The 15,636-nt window shown below is 42.9% G+C and overlaps 2 protein-coding genes across 3 annotated transcripts in view; one reads left to right on the top strand and one right to left on the bottom strand.

Moving 5' to 3' along the window:
• FAT2 (FAT atypical cadherin 2) overlaps positions 1 to 5,533 on the top strand; it is an 84,284-nt gene extending 78,751 nt beyond the window's left edge. The window contains 3 exon segments of the mRNA XM_051978744.1: positions 903 to 1,056; positions 2,383 to 2,867; positions 4,035 to 5,533. Coding sequence (XP_051834704.1) covers positions 903 to 1,056; positions 2,383 to 2,867; positions 4,035 to 4,555 — 1,160 coding nt within the window. The 3' untranslated portion in view covers positions 4,556 to 5,533.
• A 4,701-nt stretch (positions 5,534 to 10,234) lies between these two features.
• LOC127550110 (proton-coupled amino acid transporter 1-like) overlaps positions 10,235 to 15,636 on the bottom strand; it is a 65,707-nt gene continuing 60,305 nt past the window's right edge. For both annotated transcript variants that reach the window (XM_051978743.1, XM_051978742.1), the window contains one exon: positions 10,235 to 14,610. In XM_051978743.1, the coding sequence (XP_051834703.1) occupies positions 14,336 to 14,610 (275 nt within the window). In that variant the 3' untranslated portion in view covers positions 10,235 to 14,335. The remainder of the gene's footprint in view (positions 14,611 to 15,636) is intronic.

Below are 15,636 nucleotides of genomic sequence, written 5' to 3'. Positions count from 1 at the left end.
TTGTAATCCTATGCATTTTATTTTGTGCATTTAAAAACATGATCCTAAGAAAGGATCAATAGCCTTTATCATATTGGTAAAGAGGTCCATGAAAGACTCCTAAAAGATTACAGAATGTTAAAGCTGGAAAGGGCTCTGAAGGAACCAAAGTTATAAGACCTGGTGCAGTCGAGAGAGTCTTTGCTGGACTAGAACTAAGAAAGAAATGGATTTGAATATCATTTAATCCCTCTCAGTCTCAATTCCCTCATTTGAAAAAAAGAGGGTGTTGGACTCAGTGACCTTTCAGTTCCTTTCTACTTCTAAAAATATGTGGTCCTGTGGTCTAGTCAGACCTTTTTATTGTAAAAATTGGAAACTAAGGCCTAGAGAGGGGAAGTGATCCACTTAGTGTCAGGTAGCTAACAAGTACTGGATTAGAAACAAGAACTCAAGGGCCCTAACTCCTAGTGTTATTGTGCAGTCCTTTTTTAGTCATGTTTGACTCTTTGTGACCCCATTTGGGGTTTTTTGACAAAGAAGCTGGGGTGATGTACCATTTCCTTCTCCAGCTCATTTTACAAATGAGGAAACAGACAAACAGGGCAAAGTAACTTACCCAGGGTCAGTAAGAATCTGTGGCCGGATTTGAAGGAAGGAAGGGGAATCTTTCTGATTCTCAGGAGAGATGTAGGAGAAAAGAGATCATTTTGTGTGAGTTTAGATAGAGCTAAAATTCCACTTATAAGTAAGAGAGTCCAGGGACAGGGCAGGAATGAGACAAATTGTACATTTGGACATGGATCCATGAATTAAATGCAGAGGGGGGGGGTCTACCTGGGATGGACAATATATAGGCCTCCTTGGAAGGGTCTACAGCCTTGGGTTTCTCGACCATTGAACTGTTTTTCTTTTCCTCTAAGGCTACAAGTGCATGTGTCCAGCATCTTTCTCTGGGGATCATTGTGAGTTGAGTGGAGGGAGCTGTGAATCTAGATCATGTCTGAATGGGGGAAACTGTGTCCCCAAGGCTGGAGGAGCCTCTTGTAGCTGCCTCTATCCATATACAGGAGACAGGTAAGTACCCTCTCTCTCTCTTAACTAACTCCCTGGAATGGGGAGTGGGGAGGGACAGGAATCCTTTGACTTGGACTAGGGCAGCTTGGAGGGTTGAAAGAATCTGCTATGAGGTCAGACACATGAGGAAAATCCATCATATTGGCCAATCCCTGAGGAGTGGTTTACTGAGCACTTGCAACTGTTTCCTGGGCTGGTCTTCTCTCTCTCTTTTTTAAAAAAAAATTTATTTTAATATAATGTTTTATGAATAATGTTGGGAGAGAAAACCCAGAGCAAAAGGGAAAAACCATGGAAGAGATTTAAAAACAAAAACAAAAACAGAAAAAAAGAAGTGAACATAGCATGTGTGAGCTTCTACTCTTAATACTGGCATTCTTATAAATCTAGAGGGGGGAGTGGGACAAGGAGTCACTGAGCAGTTACTGTGTGTCTGGCATTGTACTGAGATTTAGAAAACATGAAAGCAAAAACAGAATATTAAAGCTGTAAAAGACAGCTACATGGATAGAACACTAGGGTTGGAATCAGGGAGACTTCATGAATTCAAATCTAATCTCAGTCATTTACTAGCTGGTGACTCTGGGCAAATTACTTTACCCTGTTTGCTTCAGTTTTCACATTTGTAAAATGAACTGGAGAAGAAAATGGCAAACTACTCCAGTATATCTGCCAAGGAAATGCCAACCAGAGTCATGAAGAGTGCGACAAATGAAATGACTGTTCCACAATAACAAGGGTCCGAATTCTATTTCTGACACATAATGGCTGTGTGACCCTGGACAGGTCAATATTTTAGGCCAGCCCCCTTAAACTTTTTTTTCTTGTAACCTCTTTTTGCTCAAGAAATTTTTACATGATCTCAGGTATATAGGTATATAAAATAGGTATACAAATCAAACATTTACTGATAATAAATCATGATTTTGTGGCCCCTGCATTTGGTTATGATATGTGGTCTTGGACCCACAGTTTAAGAAGCTGGACTTTAGGCAATACTCTAAGACCACAGAATGCAGAAAAGGTGACACCTTCCTTACAATGGCAGAAAAACTTCCTCTTTGCCATGAAACCACCGATACCACTGAAATTAGTTTCTATATTCTATACCAATGAAATCACAGTTTTATACCCCATTTCTAACTATAAAAAGTGCAATGAGATCAGATGAAGGAGAGATCACTTCACTCTGGGAATGATCAGAGGGGGCTCCATAGAGGAGGTAACCTTCCCTTTGAGAGCCCAGTGCATAGCAGATGAGGGTATGGGGTCTCACCCAAGTGAGCAGAAAATTTGCAACCTGACCTCATTTTCCCTTCTCCCAAGGTGTGAGGAGATGGCCGAGTGTTCAAATGGGCCCTGTGAGACCACGACACAGACCACGGCCCACCAAGAGTGGGGCTATGGACAGCAAGAGATTAAGATAATAGCAGTTGGAGTAGCGTGCGTTGTGGTCATCCTAATCGCCTTCATGGTCCTTTGCTACTACTGCCACCCAGATAAGACTCACAGACCTGTGGCCAAGGATGACCCTGACCTCTTTGCCAAAAGTGTCGGGGTGGACACTCAGACCATGCCTATTGAGCTCAACCCTCTGGACAGTGGCTCCCACAACAACCTGGACTGTGCGGGGCCTGAGGCACACAAGACTTCAGTGACGCCCGAGTTCCTCACCTTCGGGCCCGGGCCTGGCCAGCGGCAGCGCAGCATGATTGTCTGCAGCGTGGCCCCCAACCTTCCACCTGCAGCACCCCCTTCCAACTCAGACAACGAGTCTGTCGTTAAGAGCACCTGGGCTGGAGAAGAGATGGGTTAGTAGCTTGACCCACTTTTTATGTCCGGGTCAGGGACTTTGGAAAATGGGAGGGAACCTTGGGAACGTTCAGGCTGTTGGTTGGGAGGGGGTGGTGAGGAACATGGGAAAGGGAGGGGACATTTATGCCTCAGAAGCAGGTGGGAGAAGTTATCCATTGGCTTGGAGAGTTCCTTTTTGGGTTGGCCCCTTACTGTTTCCTATACAAAATGTGATGGCGATAATTTATGGGCTGGGGAAGAGGGAACAGGGCTTTTTCCTACTAGAAGCCTGATGGAAAATTGCTGGCTTTCCTTGAGAAGGTTTGTTGAATTTGCTCACTGTGGTGGTGGTGATGGTGGTGGTTTTGATTACCACCTCTCCTAGAACACTGTTACCCTGCCCTGCCAGGGGGAAGGGCAGCGGTTTTCTCACTCCTCTCCTTCTCTTTACTCCAAAGTTAGCTCAGATACTTCTTATAAGGTTTTACTCCTATAGAGAAGAGAAATGGAACTACGCCAGGAGACTGGACTGGCCCTGGTCCTCCAGGGAATGCTTGTCCTGGCTGCTCTGGCTTGAGCTCTGTGGCATGGAGCCGGACCAGCTCTAGGTCTTTGGCCAAAGTGACTTTGTTTTGACCAGGAAGCCAGTGTCTCAGACACCATTAAGGGGGATGGGCTGTGACAAGATCCATCCCCCATCCCTCCGTTCCCCGGCCTTGGGTATAAGAGTCTTGAGTGACACAAAGGGAGATGTAGAAGCAGTATCTCTTAGAGTTGAAAGGAAACCATTTGGAGTTAGAAAACCTTGGTGTGAATCCTGTCATAGTTCCTTGGTATCTTTGTGAGTTAGGAGCATCTCTTTGGGCCTCAGGTTCCTCACCTATTAAATGTGAGTTTTTTCTAGTTCTGTGGTCCTTTCTTATTCCAAACCCTGATTTCCTAAAGGAGATTCATTAACATCAAGCTGTCTGACCCCCCTGCCTTCTCCTCCAAACCTTTCACTCCCCAGCACACACTCTCACAGCATCTTCTGTCCCTTCTCTACTGTGCTCTCTTCACCTTTATCCTCCACCCCATCCTTTAGGGTCATTTAGTGGCCAAAGTTAGTGAGGAAATCTGGGTTATCTTAGTCACACAAAAGCATGAGGGGGCTTTGAACTGACTGTCTCATCTTTTCCTTCCAGTGTACCCAGCAGAAGCCACCTTCTGGGCCCCTGCATATGCACCAGCTGAGCTTCAGGATTATCCCCGTTATGAGGTGATCCAGGCCCCATTGCCAGCTTCACCCCACCGTGCTCCACCTCCGCCTGTGGAACCTGAGCCATCTACCCTGTATGGAGGCTTCCCCTTCCCACTGGAGTCAACCAATAAGCGGGCCCCCATCCCACCAAGATACAGCAACCAAAACCTGGAGGACTTCCTGCCTCTGCCGCCCCCCAACCCAGACCCAAGGGAACGTCCACATAGTCCATGCCCCAATGAGTACACAGCCATTAGCTACTACCCCTCTCATCTGTTGCAGCCCGGGGGTCCCCTCTACCCCGCCGAGGGGGCCTACAAGCGGGTGAGCGTACGGCTCAGTGTGGCGCAGCCCTCCTATGCAGACTGTGAGGTGGTACCCTGCCCGCCGGGTCGTCCACTGCATTATGAGGGATCTGACATGATAGAGAGTGATTATGGCAGCTGTGAGGAGGTCATGTTTTAGTTGCAGGGCCACAGAGGAGGACAAGAGCAGGACAGGAAGGGAGAAAGGGACTTGGCCCTTTGGACACATTCCTTCCTTTCTCGTGGGAGAGCATGGGAGAGAAGTCACCATGGCCCTCCTCCTGTTGATACCCAAACAGCTCTTCAGGAGCCACGGCATTTCCCCTGGGAATCGGGGTGGCCCTGTGGGTACTATGTCTGACAGCTCCAGAGACGGCCCCCAGCCCCTGGATAACCAGGAGAGCACGGACTGGTTGCCCAGGAAGACCGCCTGGGTTGGAGAAACTGGTCTTGAATTCAAGCTAAGTAGGCAAGGCTTGTGTCTAGTTTTTATTTTTTCTCCTCAGTGATTAAGGCAGACAGGACTGGCCCTGGGTCTCCAGTTTAGCTCAACAAGGGCTACACTTTTAGATGATCCATGAGCCTAACAAGATCATTCCTGCAGGGCCGTGGTGAAGGGCATTGAGAACCCAAGGTCTATAGAGGCCTACTCTCCAAGGACGGGGTTGGCCCCGGGGGGGTCTGGAAGGCCTGCCACTCCCAGGGGCCCCAAATCTGATTGGTATGAAAACTTTGCCTTTCTGACTTGGGGATGAATAGGTGGCTGGGGGTTGCTCCCATCAACGTCCCTGCTTCCTAGCTATTCCTGAAGAGTCCGGGAAGCCAGAACGATAATCTTTCATATTGAATCATCTCTCTGCCCTTAGTTTCTGGGGTCTGCCCATTCACGAAGAAGACAGGGCCTGGGATACCCCTTTGGGACAGGAATGGCCACACTGGCCACTACCAGTAGTTTTCACATCCGCCCACTGCTCTGAGGCCTGGGTGGCCCCGGACTTCCCCGCCATTGCCCCAGCCCCACTCCAGGCCTGCCAGCCCCAGTATTCTGTGAGATAATGCCACACCCATGCATGGAGGTGTCAGTGTGGGTGTGCACGCATACATGTGTTCATATATATCTAATATATATATATATATATATATATATATATATATATATATACAGCTGGGAGAGGGAGTGGGGATGGGGACTCAGGCCCCTGGCTGCCCCCCACCTCCCCATCCCCCGCTAGGGTCCACTGCCTTTTCGTGTCACATCTCTGGAGTTGAAGAAAATTGGGGACTTTCACAGAGCATCTCGCACTGATTGCTGTGTATCTGTGGGAGTCTGCCTCGGGATGGAATGGATGTGGCGTGTGGGAGTGTGTTTGCTGACCGGTGTGAATGGATTTTTTTTACAATAAAAGAGAACTTTTATTTTACTTTCTGGGACTCCTTGACTTTTCCTGCCTGGTGCGAGTGAGGATGGTGGGAGGGTATGGGAGGAGGTATCTGGCAAGCAGGATGTAGCTTCCTTGGTTGGCTACAGGGCTACGATTTAGATTCCACTGGACTATACCGTCTTACCTGAAATCTGACAAACGTTACCTTTCTGGGGGCCCAAACTTGTGCCAAGTTCTATGGGGGATCTGTTGTTGTTCAGTCATATCTGATTCTAATCCCATCTGGAATTTTCCTGGCAAAGATACTCAGGAGTTTGCCATCTCTTTCTCCAGCTCATTTTACAGATGAGGAAACTGAGGCAAACAGGATTAAGTGATTTTTCCCAAAGTCTCACAACTTGTAGGGGTCTGAGACCGGATTTGATCTCGGGAAGATGTTTTTCAGATTGCAGAACCTGGCACTCTATCCACTGTGCTACCTAACTGCTCCTCAATGGGGGAAGGCAATAGGAAAAGACAGTTTATAGTCTCAGAGAGCCTACAGTCTCACTAGGAGCATGAGCACATGAATCCATGAGAAGGAAACAATTTCTGGTGGTACCCAATGAGCAAAGCAGAGAGGCACAGTGAAAGGGATGCTGGCTTTGGAGTTGGAGTCTCGGCTCTGCTCACTGTGCATCAGGGTGCAACTGAGCATGTCATTTCTAACTTCTCTGAGCTCAATTTCCTTATCTGTGCAATGGAGTTGTACTAGATGGCCTCTAGATTCCTTTAAGCTTTAAATCTAAAAGCCTATGAAGAGACAGCTTGATGGCACAGTGAATAGAGCATCAGCCCTGGAGTCAGGAGAACCCGAGTTTAAATCTGGCCTCAGACAATACTTCTTAGCTGTGTGACTCTGGGCAAGTTACTTTATCTCAATTGCCTCCCCACTCCCCACGAAAAAAAAAAAAGCCTATGGATCAGAGGAAATATGTATGTGAGCTATAACATGAAAGGTTAAAGAAGATCCTATGGTCATTGTGTGGCTCAGATGAGTCCCTTTTCCTCATTAATCATACCTATATCACAGGGTTGTGAGGAAAATGTTTCATAAACCTTAAAGGGCTACAGAAATGTGAGCTTTTTCCTTGATCTATTCTTTGAATTATAGGCAGGATTTGGTGAGAAGGAAGACTTTGGCAGAGGAAACAAAATGACAGAACAAAAGCCCATACTTTCCTGAACTAGGCCTGGAAATATGAATGAGCCCCATGGTATGGACAAGAGGAAGGAGACAGATCTTGCTGGAGTGTAGGGTTCATAGGAGACAACATAGGAAATATTGAGGAAAAAATGTTAATATTATTACCATATTCTGCAATTTAAGGCTATTCTGCCAGAAATAATTTAACTTAATTTATTATTAATCTATACCCAAGTCATTTCCAGCTTGCAGTAAAAAATGTTCACACTGGCTTAGTCTCCTCCTTTCTCCCCTTACCCCACTTTATATGATTTTAACCCAACACAATTTTAGGTAACATTTATAGGAATCTTGACAAGGAAAAGAAAACTCAAAAAGCCATTTACTGCATTTACTATGTACCTACTATGTGCCAGGCACTGTACTCAGTGCTAAAAATAGCAAAAATAAAAAAGGCAAAAACAGTCTTTGCCCTTAGAGAACTTACAATTTAATGGGGGGAACAACATGCAAACAACCACATACAGAGAAGATACAGACAAGATAAATTGGAGGTAAATTTCAAAGAAACAATACTCAAATTAAGGGGGACTTGGAAAGGCTTCTTGTAGAAAAGACCTCCATCCTTATCTAGGGAGCCCTTGTGGCAGTCATAATTACCAAATTTTTTACAGCAGGCTCCAAGGAGAGTTTTCTGTGCTAAGCCCTGGGAAGAAAGATGGAAATATTAGCCTTTTGGAATCAGAATAGATACATGTAGCCTTAAATGCACAGGATACTAGATATCTCTTCTTTGAGAGCCCCTGAGGCAAAAGGAAGTCTTTAAGACCTATGAATCTGTGATATTGGTTGCCATACTGCCCTGAAAGGGCACAAATGGAATTTCTGCCTTTTATTACTATTCTAATCCCTACTATCTTTTCCTGTCCTTACAATTATCATCTACTTCCTGTATGCCCTCATCCCTCCCACCTTCCAGCCTTTCCTAGTAACACATCCCACTCCCCAACTTTGCCAAGTATTGTTTCAGGAATTATGCTTCTGCTTGGCTTCAGAAAATAAAACAATAACCAATGAATAGGACATACAAGAAAACTATTTCAACTCAATAAGGAAGAATTTTCTAATGCTTAATGCAATCTAGTAATGACATGAGCTCCGTGGAACTCAATTCCACTGGAGGAGGGGGAGCAGAGACTGGATGGCTCCCTCATGCTATAAGAAAATAATGAATGGGTTAAGAACTTGGTGGAATTAATTTAAGTTCTGAGGATGTTAATGGCTTGTTGATGGTTATGATTGCCTCTCAGCTAGCCTTTCAAGAGGTCAGTGATACTCTAGACCTTGTACTTCCATTCCACTCTGCCTTGCTCCTTTTGTAGTTATTAAGAGCCTCGACACCAGAGGGCATTCTTTAGTAAAACTAGAGAGGAGACGTCAAGATTCCTTCTCAGAGAAGCATTCTTTATCTGCGTATCACCAACAATTTGATGCTATCATTTATTTCAAGAAGAAAATTGTTGTTAAACTATTGGAAATTCTCAGTGCAACTGGAGGGTTTTGGCATCTGCTCCTAGGTTTTTCCTATTTTTGAAGGGGCTTTGTAAGTCTGAAAGAAGCAATCCATTCAACAGTCCCTGACTCAGAGCCCTGATTAGAGACATAGATGTCTCTAATAAAAGTAGCTTATTACCCTAACAGGCCATGGACATGCAGGAGTAAGGCCCAAACAACCATTAGCAGCAATAGAAATACCAGTGTTACAGAGCACTCAAGAAAGCAAATGCTGTCTCAGGCACCAGGTCATACCTGAAACTCTGTGTTCAGTTCTGGGCTTCACATATAAAGAAGGACAATGATAAGTAGAATTATGTGTCTAGGGGGCAGCAACTACGGTGGAAGGCTTGGTGACCAGGCCATACTATTGTTGAACTGGGAATATTTAGCTTGAAGTTCAGGAAAAGACTTAGAAGAAACATGATCTGCTCTTTTCAAGTAATTGAAGGACGGTTATACCTGGGAAGCATTAGTGATTTCGCTTGACTCAAAGGACAAAACCAAGAACAACAGGTGGAAGTTGCTGGGAGACATATGGATGCATAGAATGGGAAAACTTTCTAAAATTTGGAGCTCTCCAACAATGTAATGGATTACCTCAGGCGGCCCAGGAGTTATTTACTTGCTGCTGGAGGTATTTAAGTGGAGACTAGGTAACCACTTAGAGAAGCTATAAAAGGAATTCTTCTTCAGGGGAAAGGTTGACCTAGCTGAATTCTGAGCTCCCTTCCATCTTTGGGACTCTCTGGGAGCTTAAGAACCACCAATTGTGGACAGAGAGAAGTAGTCTATAGCCAAGATGGACAAGAAAGGAAAAGGGCTGAGGAAATGAATGGAAGAGTCTAACCTGAGTATATGCTATCTTTCTGACCTAGGTCTAGCTATATAGGTCATATTTCTAGAATGCTGCAATTATAGAGCATTTTCACATTTATTATCTTATTAAATTGATTTCCTTTTCCCAAGTCTTTCCCCTCTCTAATCATCTTTCAAAAAAACTGCTTCAATAATCTTTCTAAAAGTATATGTCTTCCCATATCACTAAAGCAATTAAAAAACTTCAGTGGTTGCCTATTGCTTTTTGTATAAATACAAACTTCTCAGCTTGTCATTTAAGTCTTTTCAAAATTTAGTTCTAATTTATTTTTATAAATTTTTTCACATTGTTCCTCATCACATACACTAGATTCTACTCAAAGTAGGATCACTGGCTACTCTCCAAACTTAAGTCTACTTATTTTATTTCCTGGGTCCCTGCTTTGGCCTTGTCCATTTCCCAATGGAATACATTCTTTCCCTCACTGTCACCTCTTGGAATCTTTAGCTCACCTCCTAAAGAAAGCCTCTCTTGAGTTGGTAGTGTTGTCTCCCTCTTCAAATTATTTTGCATTTATTAATCCATATCAACAATGCATCCTTTCCAGAAAACCATAAGCTCCCTGAGGCTGGTTTCCTTCTGGTTTTATTCCCAGAACCTAGTACATGCTATAGGTGCTTATGGTGTAAAAAAAGGAATGGGTTTCCCTGATTCCCAAAATTACTGTTTTACCCACTGTACCACATTTAGCTGTATCTAGACATCAAGCACATCATAACCTGTGTTTCCTCCAGAGACAAGAAAGAGAAGCATTTAAATTTAAGCTCAGTAAGGGATTTGCCCAAGGAAAAAAACAAAAACAAAAAACAACCATGAACACAAAGCCAATGGCAGAAATCTTGCAAAATTAAAAAAAAACTCATTTATTGAAAGGAAAAACACATGATCTATATGCAGATCAAACACAAGATCTCCCACAAACTCCTGCATGAACCACATCTGTACTTAAAATAAACATACAAGGCACCAAACATTTATAGTACTATCAGCTCTTAGTGGTTACTAGGATCTACCATGTGGCAATATTACACTGGATTTAAACTTTCTATCCTCTCATTCATTTGGACAATGATAAACATGATTGTTGATTTTTCAGTTCAGTAATTGTCAGACATCAACTTTAACCCTCTGAAAATTCATTAACCTCTTCTTGATTTCTGACTGTGTACTTTCTGCCCCTGACCTTGCCCAAACTAATAAGAGACTTTGATGGTAGAAAGATTCAGAAGAAACTTGACACCATCTGACCAAATCAACTTGGAGCTAGAGGAATAAATTGCTTAAACCATTCTACCCAAGGTTTCAAGGACAAAATATACATATCCACTCCCTCATCTCCTTGTGTCTGCATTTCAGTTTATTTATTCACTTTGTGATTGAGGAAATTCTGCAAATTTCAAACAAAGGACAATTCTGTAGTCACCCAATAAAATCATATTCACTTTATGGCTCTATTAGGAGAAAGTGGAAAATTTATGGCTGTTCTGAGAATGTGTAACATAATATTCTGCCCAGGGAGCAACATTAAGCCCTGATCCTCTATTACTTTATTACACAGATTAAATACTGAAACCAATTCATTTACAGTAGTGAATAAGGAATAAATGTGTAAACAATGAATTTGGGATTTTATACTTGAAGACAGGGAGGAAGTGAATATGTAGTGTTAAATAAAGAAGGTATTCTTCTACCTAATTGGTATCTAGACAAGTGGAGAGAAGGCGGAAAGAGCTCTTTCCTAATTTATCACTGTCAGTTTCACTACCTTAAGGGTTTCACAAAACTTAAAAGGTTTCTCTAAGGGAAGATTATAGATTTTTAAAGGATGAGGACTTAGTACTAAGCATATCCAATACTAACTAGAGAAGTTGAATCACAGAATAGGGAGACTTTAGGCTATAGGGTCTAGGCTAAAACTATTCACTTCTGCTCAGGGTTTGTGCGTATAAAGCAGTGCTCATCGGTCCAACAGTTGGATGACACTAAATAAAAATAATGCCCTTGTAAAGAGAGATGTTAGCAGGGACAGGGAATCTGCACTCAAAATGCCGGAATACAGCAGATCCCAGTTGATTTACAAATTTCCCTTTGCCCTCTCCCTAGATGAGTACTTTGTCAAGTAAGATTAGGAAACCTCCACTCCCATGTCCAGTGCTCAGTGAGGAGAAAGAATTCTGATTCTTTGTAAAGTTCCGTCATTGTACACTTGGCTGAGATCAGACCAATTCAGCCAGTCTAGGGAATAGAGAGAATCCAAACAGAAACAGTCTCTTGCAGTAAAAAGCCTAGAGTATTTACAAACAAGGAGATGTCAAAGGGAGGAAGAAACAAAGAAAGGGAAATATTTTGGAGGTGGGTGGAAACCCTCCCTAATGGATAGGAACTGTAGGGCTCTGACTCTCTACTGAGAGGATAAAGAAAAAAACAAATTATTCTTGTGGGTCTTCTGTCATTAAGTCTTTTATAAGCAATGCAGCCTCAGAGTATTTCTGCAGCTTAAGCAGAGAGAAGATTCAATGTGAACAGGAAGAACAGTGCTCCTAGATTAGTTTCTACAAAGTGCAAAGCAAAGACACTGGTCCCTTAAGATCTGAGCACAAAACTGATATCATGAGCTGGCCTCTGCTCCATATCTGAGAGGTCCTGGGCCTCTATCTCAAGTGTTCTAGGTCCTGAGGTCACGGCCTAAACTAGAGCATTGATGCAGGAGGGGTTCCAAAAAAGTAGGAGAAAGGAGGAAGATTGAGGACTATTCTATATAGACTGCTAGGATTAGCTACATAGATTCCAGAAACTTGCCAAATAGGGAGAGTAATGCCTATGAAATTTCTTCCTAGAATTTAAGAATCAAAGAACCACAGCATTCTGTACATTGCAGTTTGCATTTGTTTTTGAAACCCCTTTACTTTCCCCTAATAGCAGATAGGTCGGGGTGGAAAACACAATTCCCATTGGCAGGAAGTTAAAAATTATGATTTGGTTCTAATAGGAAGGGAACCAGAATAAGTACTTAGTTTGATTGTTTGATGTAAATCCTTATTGCTTAAGTTTTTAAGTGTCTTTTATCCATTAAAAGACATTGTACATTTAAAAAGAAATTCTTCTTCAGCTTCTTCACCTGGCATCCAGCTGAATTTGGCTTTGGAGCAGCAAAGAAGGAAGGAAGGACATCTGACAAGCCACTAATTCCAGAGACATGGGGTGGCCACGACTGAAGCTTTTGCCCTTAGCCACTGCACTGACATAGAAGCCTGAGTCCTACTTGAGGCAAAAAGGCAAAGCAAAGATAGAAAGATGAACTTCCTTTCCCTAACATAATCCCTAAGGCACCTGTCTTTCTAGAGCAACAGAGCAGAGGGATATGGTGAGGGTACAGGGAGGAGTATGAGATGCACCCAATGGACCTTTGCTAAAACTTTGTCAACACACACAGCCAGAGAATTCAATAATGCTCTTCTGAATTATTTCCCAATCCCTGAGCAGGAAGGGTGAGGAAAGAATAAAAAGTTAGATAAGTGAAACTCATCTTCAAGAGTATAATTTCATCCCTTCTCAAACTTAGGACTAAGAGGCTTCCAAACCTTAATTTAAATCTATTTGGTCTAATGTGACCTCAGATCTTGGAAATGAATACCCCTGGCATACAGGGAAGTCTCATAGGGAGAGAAGCATAGGATCCCTTATAAAAAGTGTTAGCAGTGCCCCACATAAGCATGTCCCCTAAGGATCTCATGAGAAGTGTGGGCCACAGAGACACCTCTGGAGCCAGTAAGGACTGTACTATGCTGAGCTCTCCAACTGAATTCCTTAATCAATCAAGTACCACAATACAATTTCACCCCATATGGTGGGAATTCCTCAATTGCTTTGTTTCTGTACAACCTCAAGGACTAGGCTTGCTGACCTTGACTTCTCATCTTTGTCAATGGAATGCATGTACCCTCGATCAGGGAAGAGAATGAGCTAGGGAATTCTGGATGGATTCAGGGTTCCAATACATGCTGTCAATAAGGACACTGTTATACCTTTTAATCTATTCTCATCGAGATGGGGAACCTGGCTTATAGAATTAATTTCCTATACTTTCAGTTACAGATTTTCAATCCCATTGTTTTTTGGCCTCAAACCTTGTTCCAAGTGCATTAATCCTCTCTTAGAAGATGGTTGTGAGAGCTACAGGCTGTTTTCCCCATCTTTATGCCAAATGTATAATAAATCATCAATTTAAATCAAGTCATTTTCTTTGTAGGAGAAGCAAAGGTGAGGTTTGTTAAGAATAAGTTGGGTCTAAGGACCCTGCAACTTCAGTCTCAGAGAGAGTTCAGGACCAAGGAGCTAATTTGAAATAAATAGAAAGATTCTGAATTCAGTACTCAATGTGTTCGAAGTGCTAAGTGATGAGGAATATACTCATATTCATCCTTCACATGTGGTAGACTCTGAAGAGATCCTGCTGCCTAAGGTGCTCTAGAAAACCTGGATCAAGCCAGCATCAAGACTGTAACTTGAAGTATTCTGCTGAAAGCAGTTTAAAGTGCAACCTCCTGACAGAGTCTGGAAGGCAAGAAAATCAGAGGTAAAAGAACAGGGATAGCAGTCAAACAGATGATCCTTGTTTTGTGAAGGCATGACCTAGAGGAGAGGAAACTATCCAGGTGAATCACTGAAAGGTGGAGAGTTGTGCTGCACTAAGATCAAAGCCACAAAATGTAAGAGGGGAGAGAATGAAAGGGTTAAAAAAAGTACAGAGAGATCACCATCACTACTGGAATTGTCTACCTGTCCTACTGGCCTGCCTATTTACAAGTCTCTAATTGACAAGTAAGAGCAGCCCCCTACCTCGCCCGTTTTGGTTATCGCCAGCCTTATTCAAGGCTTTGGTGACACACTCTTGGTGGGTGGGGTTGGTGGCGTGGTGCAGAGAATGTACCAAAAAGGTCACTGTACAAAGGCACTAGCAATGTTGGCAAAGGTGGGAGACACACTTGGCTGGATCAGCTCATAGATTGCTTGGTAGGTGCCCACCACAAATCCAACAAAGCCTAAGACACTGATCAAGATGTCCTTAGCAATGGTGATGGGACTCATGCCCTCCGAGTAATATGTAGCGATCTCCAGGAGTGGTGGGATGATCAGAGCCAGGGCGCTGCTGCTCACGGAGCCCACCAACGAGATGACAAGGTCTAGCCGGGGAATTAAGATGGCCAAGACACCTGTAGAAAGAGAACAAACTTCTGTTTATGATCAGCCTATGAAAGAATAAGAAGACATGTATCCTTGATTCCATTTTCCTTAAGTACATTGTTCCTGCTATTATCCTTTTCTCTCTCTAAGCTTCTATCACTACCTATCTACTGGTTCCTTCCCTATACTTACAATATGATGTTTCCTCTGTTTCCTCTTTAAAAATCCTCACTAGACCCTACCTTCCCTGCAAGCAACTGTCATCTTTCTCTTATTTTCCTTAGCTAAACTACTTGAAACGATTGTCTCCACTTATACTATTCATTCCCTTTCCTTACCTTCTCTTCTAACTTCTCCTTCCCTCCTTCAAACCTCCCTTTCCAATCTTATTATTCAAACTATACTTTCCAAAATTACCCGTGATTTCTTAATTTCTAAATCTGATTCCCTTTTCTCAATCTTCATCCTCTTGCCTTCTTCACAGCATTTGGCAATGGCCATCTTCTCCTCATGAATACTCTTTCCTCTGGATTTCTGTGACCCTGTCTTTTCTTGATTCTCTTCCCATCTGTCTGGCTTTTCTTTCTCAGTCTTTTTTGGTGGATTTTCATCCACATTCTAAATTAGAGATATGATCAAAGGTTCTGGACTTGATCCTCTTAACTATCTACACTCACTCTCAGTGAGGTCATCAGCTCACATCACAAATGTGCAATACATCCATGTGCTGGTGAGTCCAGGAACTAAGTTTTTAGCATTAGTCTCTCTGCTGAACTCTAGACTCGTATCACCAATTACTTTCTGGACATTTCAATAGGAGATCCTCTAGACATAAGAAACTCAATTATGTTCAAAAGAGAACTCAATCTCTTCCTCTGAAACCCATCAAGCCCTTTCCCCACTCCCAAACATGCTTATTTTTGTTAAAGACACCAACATCCTTCTAATATTCAAGCACTACAAACTCAATGTTACTTTTAATTCTTCTCCACATATTCAATCAACTGTCAAATCTCATGCTTTCTATCTCATTGGTATCTTTTGCATACATTCTC

The sequence above is a fragment of the Antechinus flavipes genome, chromosome 2 (genome assembly GCF_016432865.1).
Source record: "Antechinus flavipes isolate AdamAnt ecotype Samford, QLD, Australia chromosome 2, AdamAnt_v2, whole genome shotgun sequence".
Lineage (NCBI taxonomy): Eukaryota > Metazoa > Chordata > Mammalia > Dasyuromorphia > Dasyuridae > Antechinus > Antechinus flavipes.
This window is presented reverse-complemented; position numbering and strand designations above follow the sequence as displayed.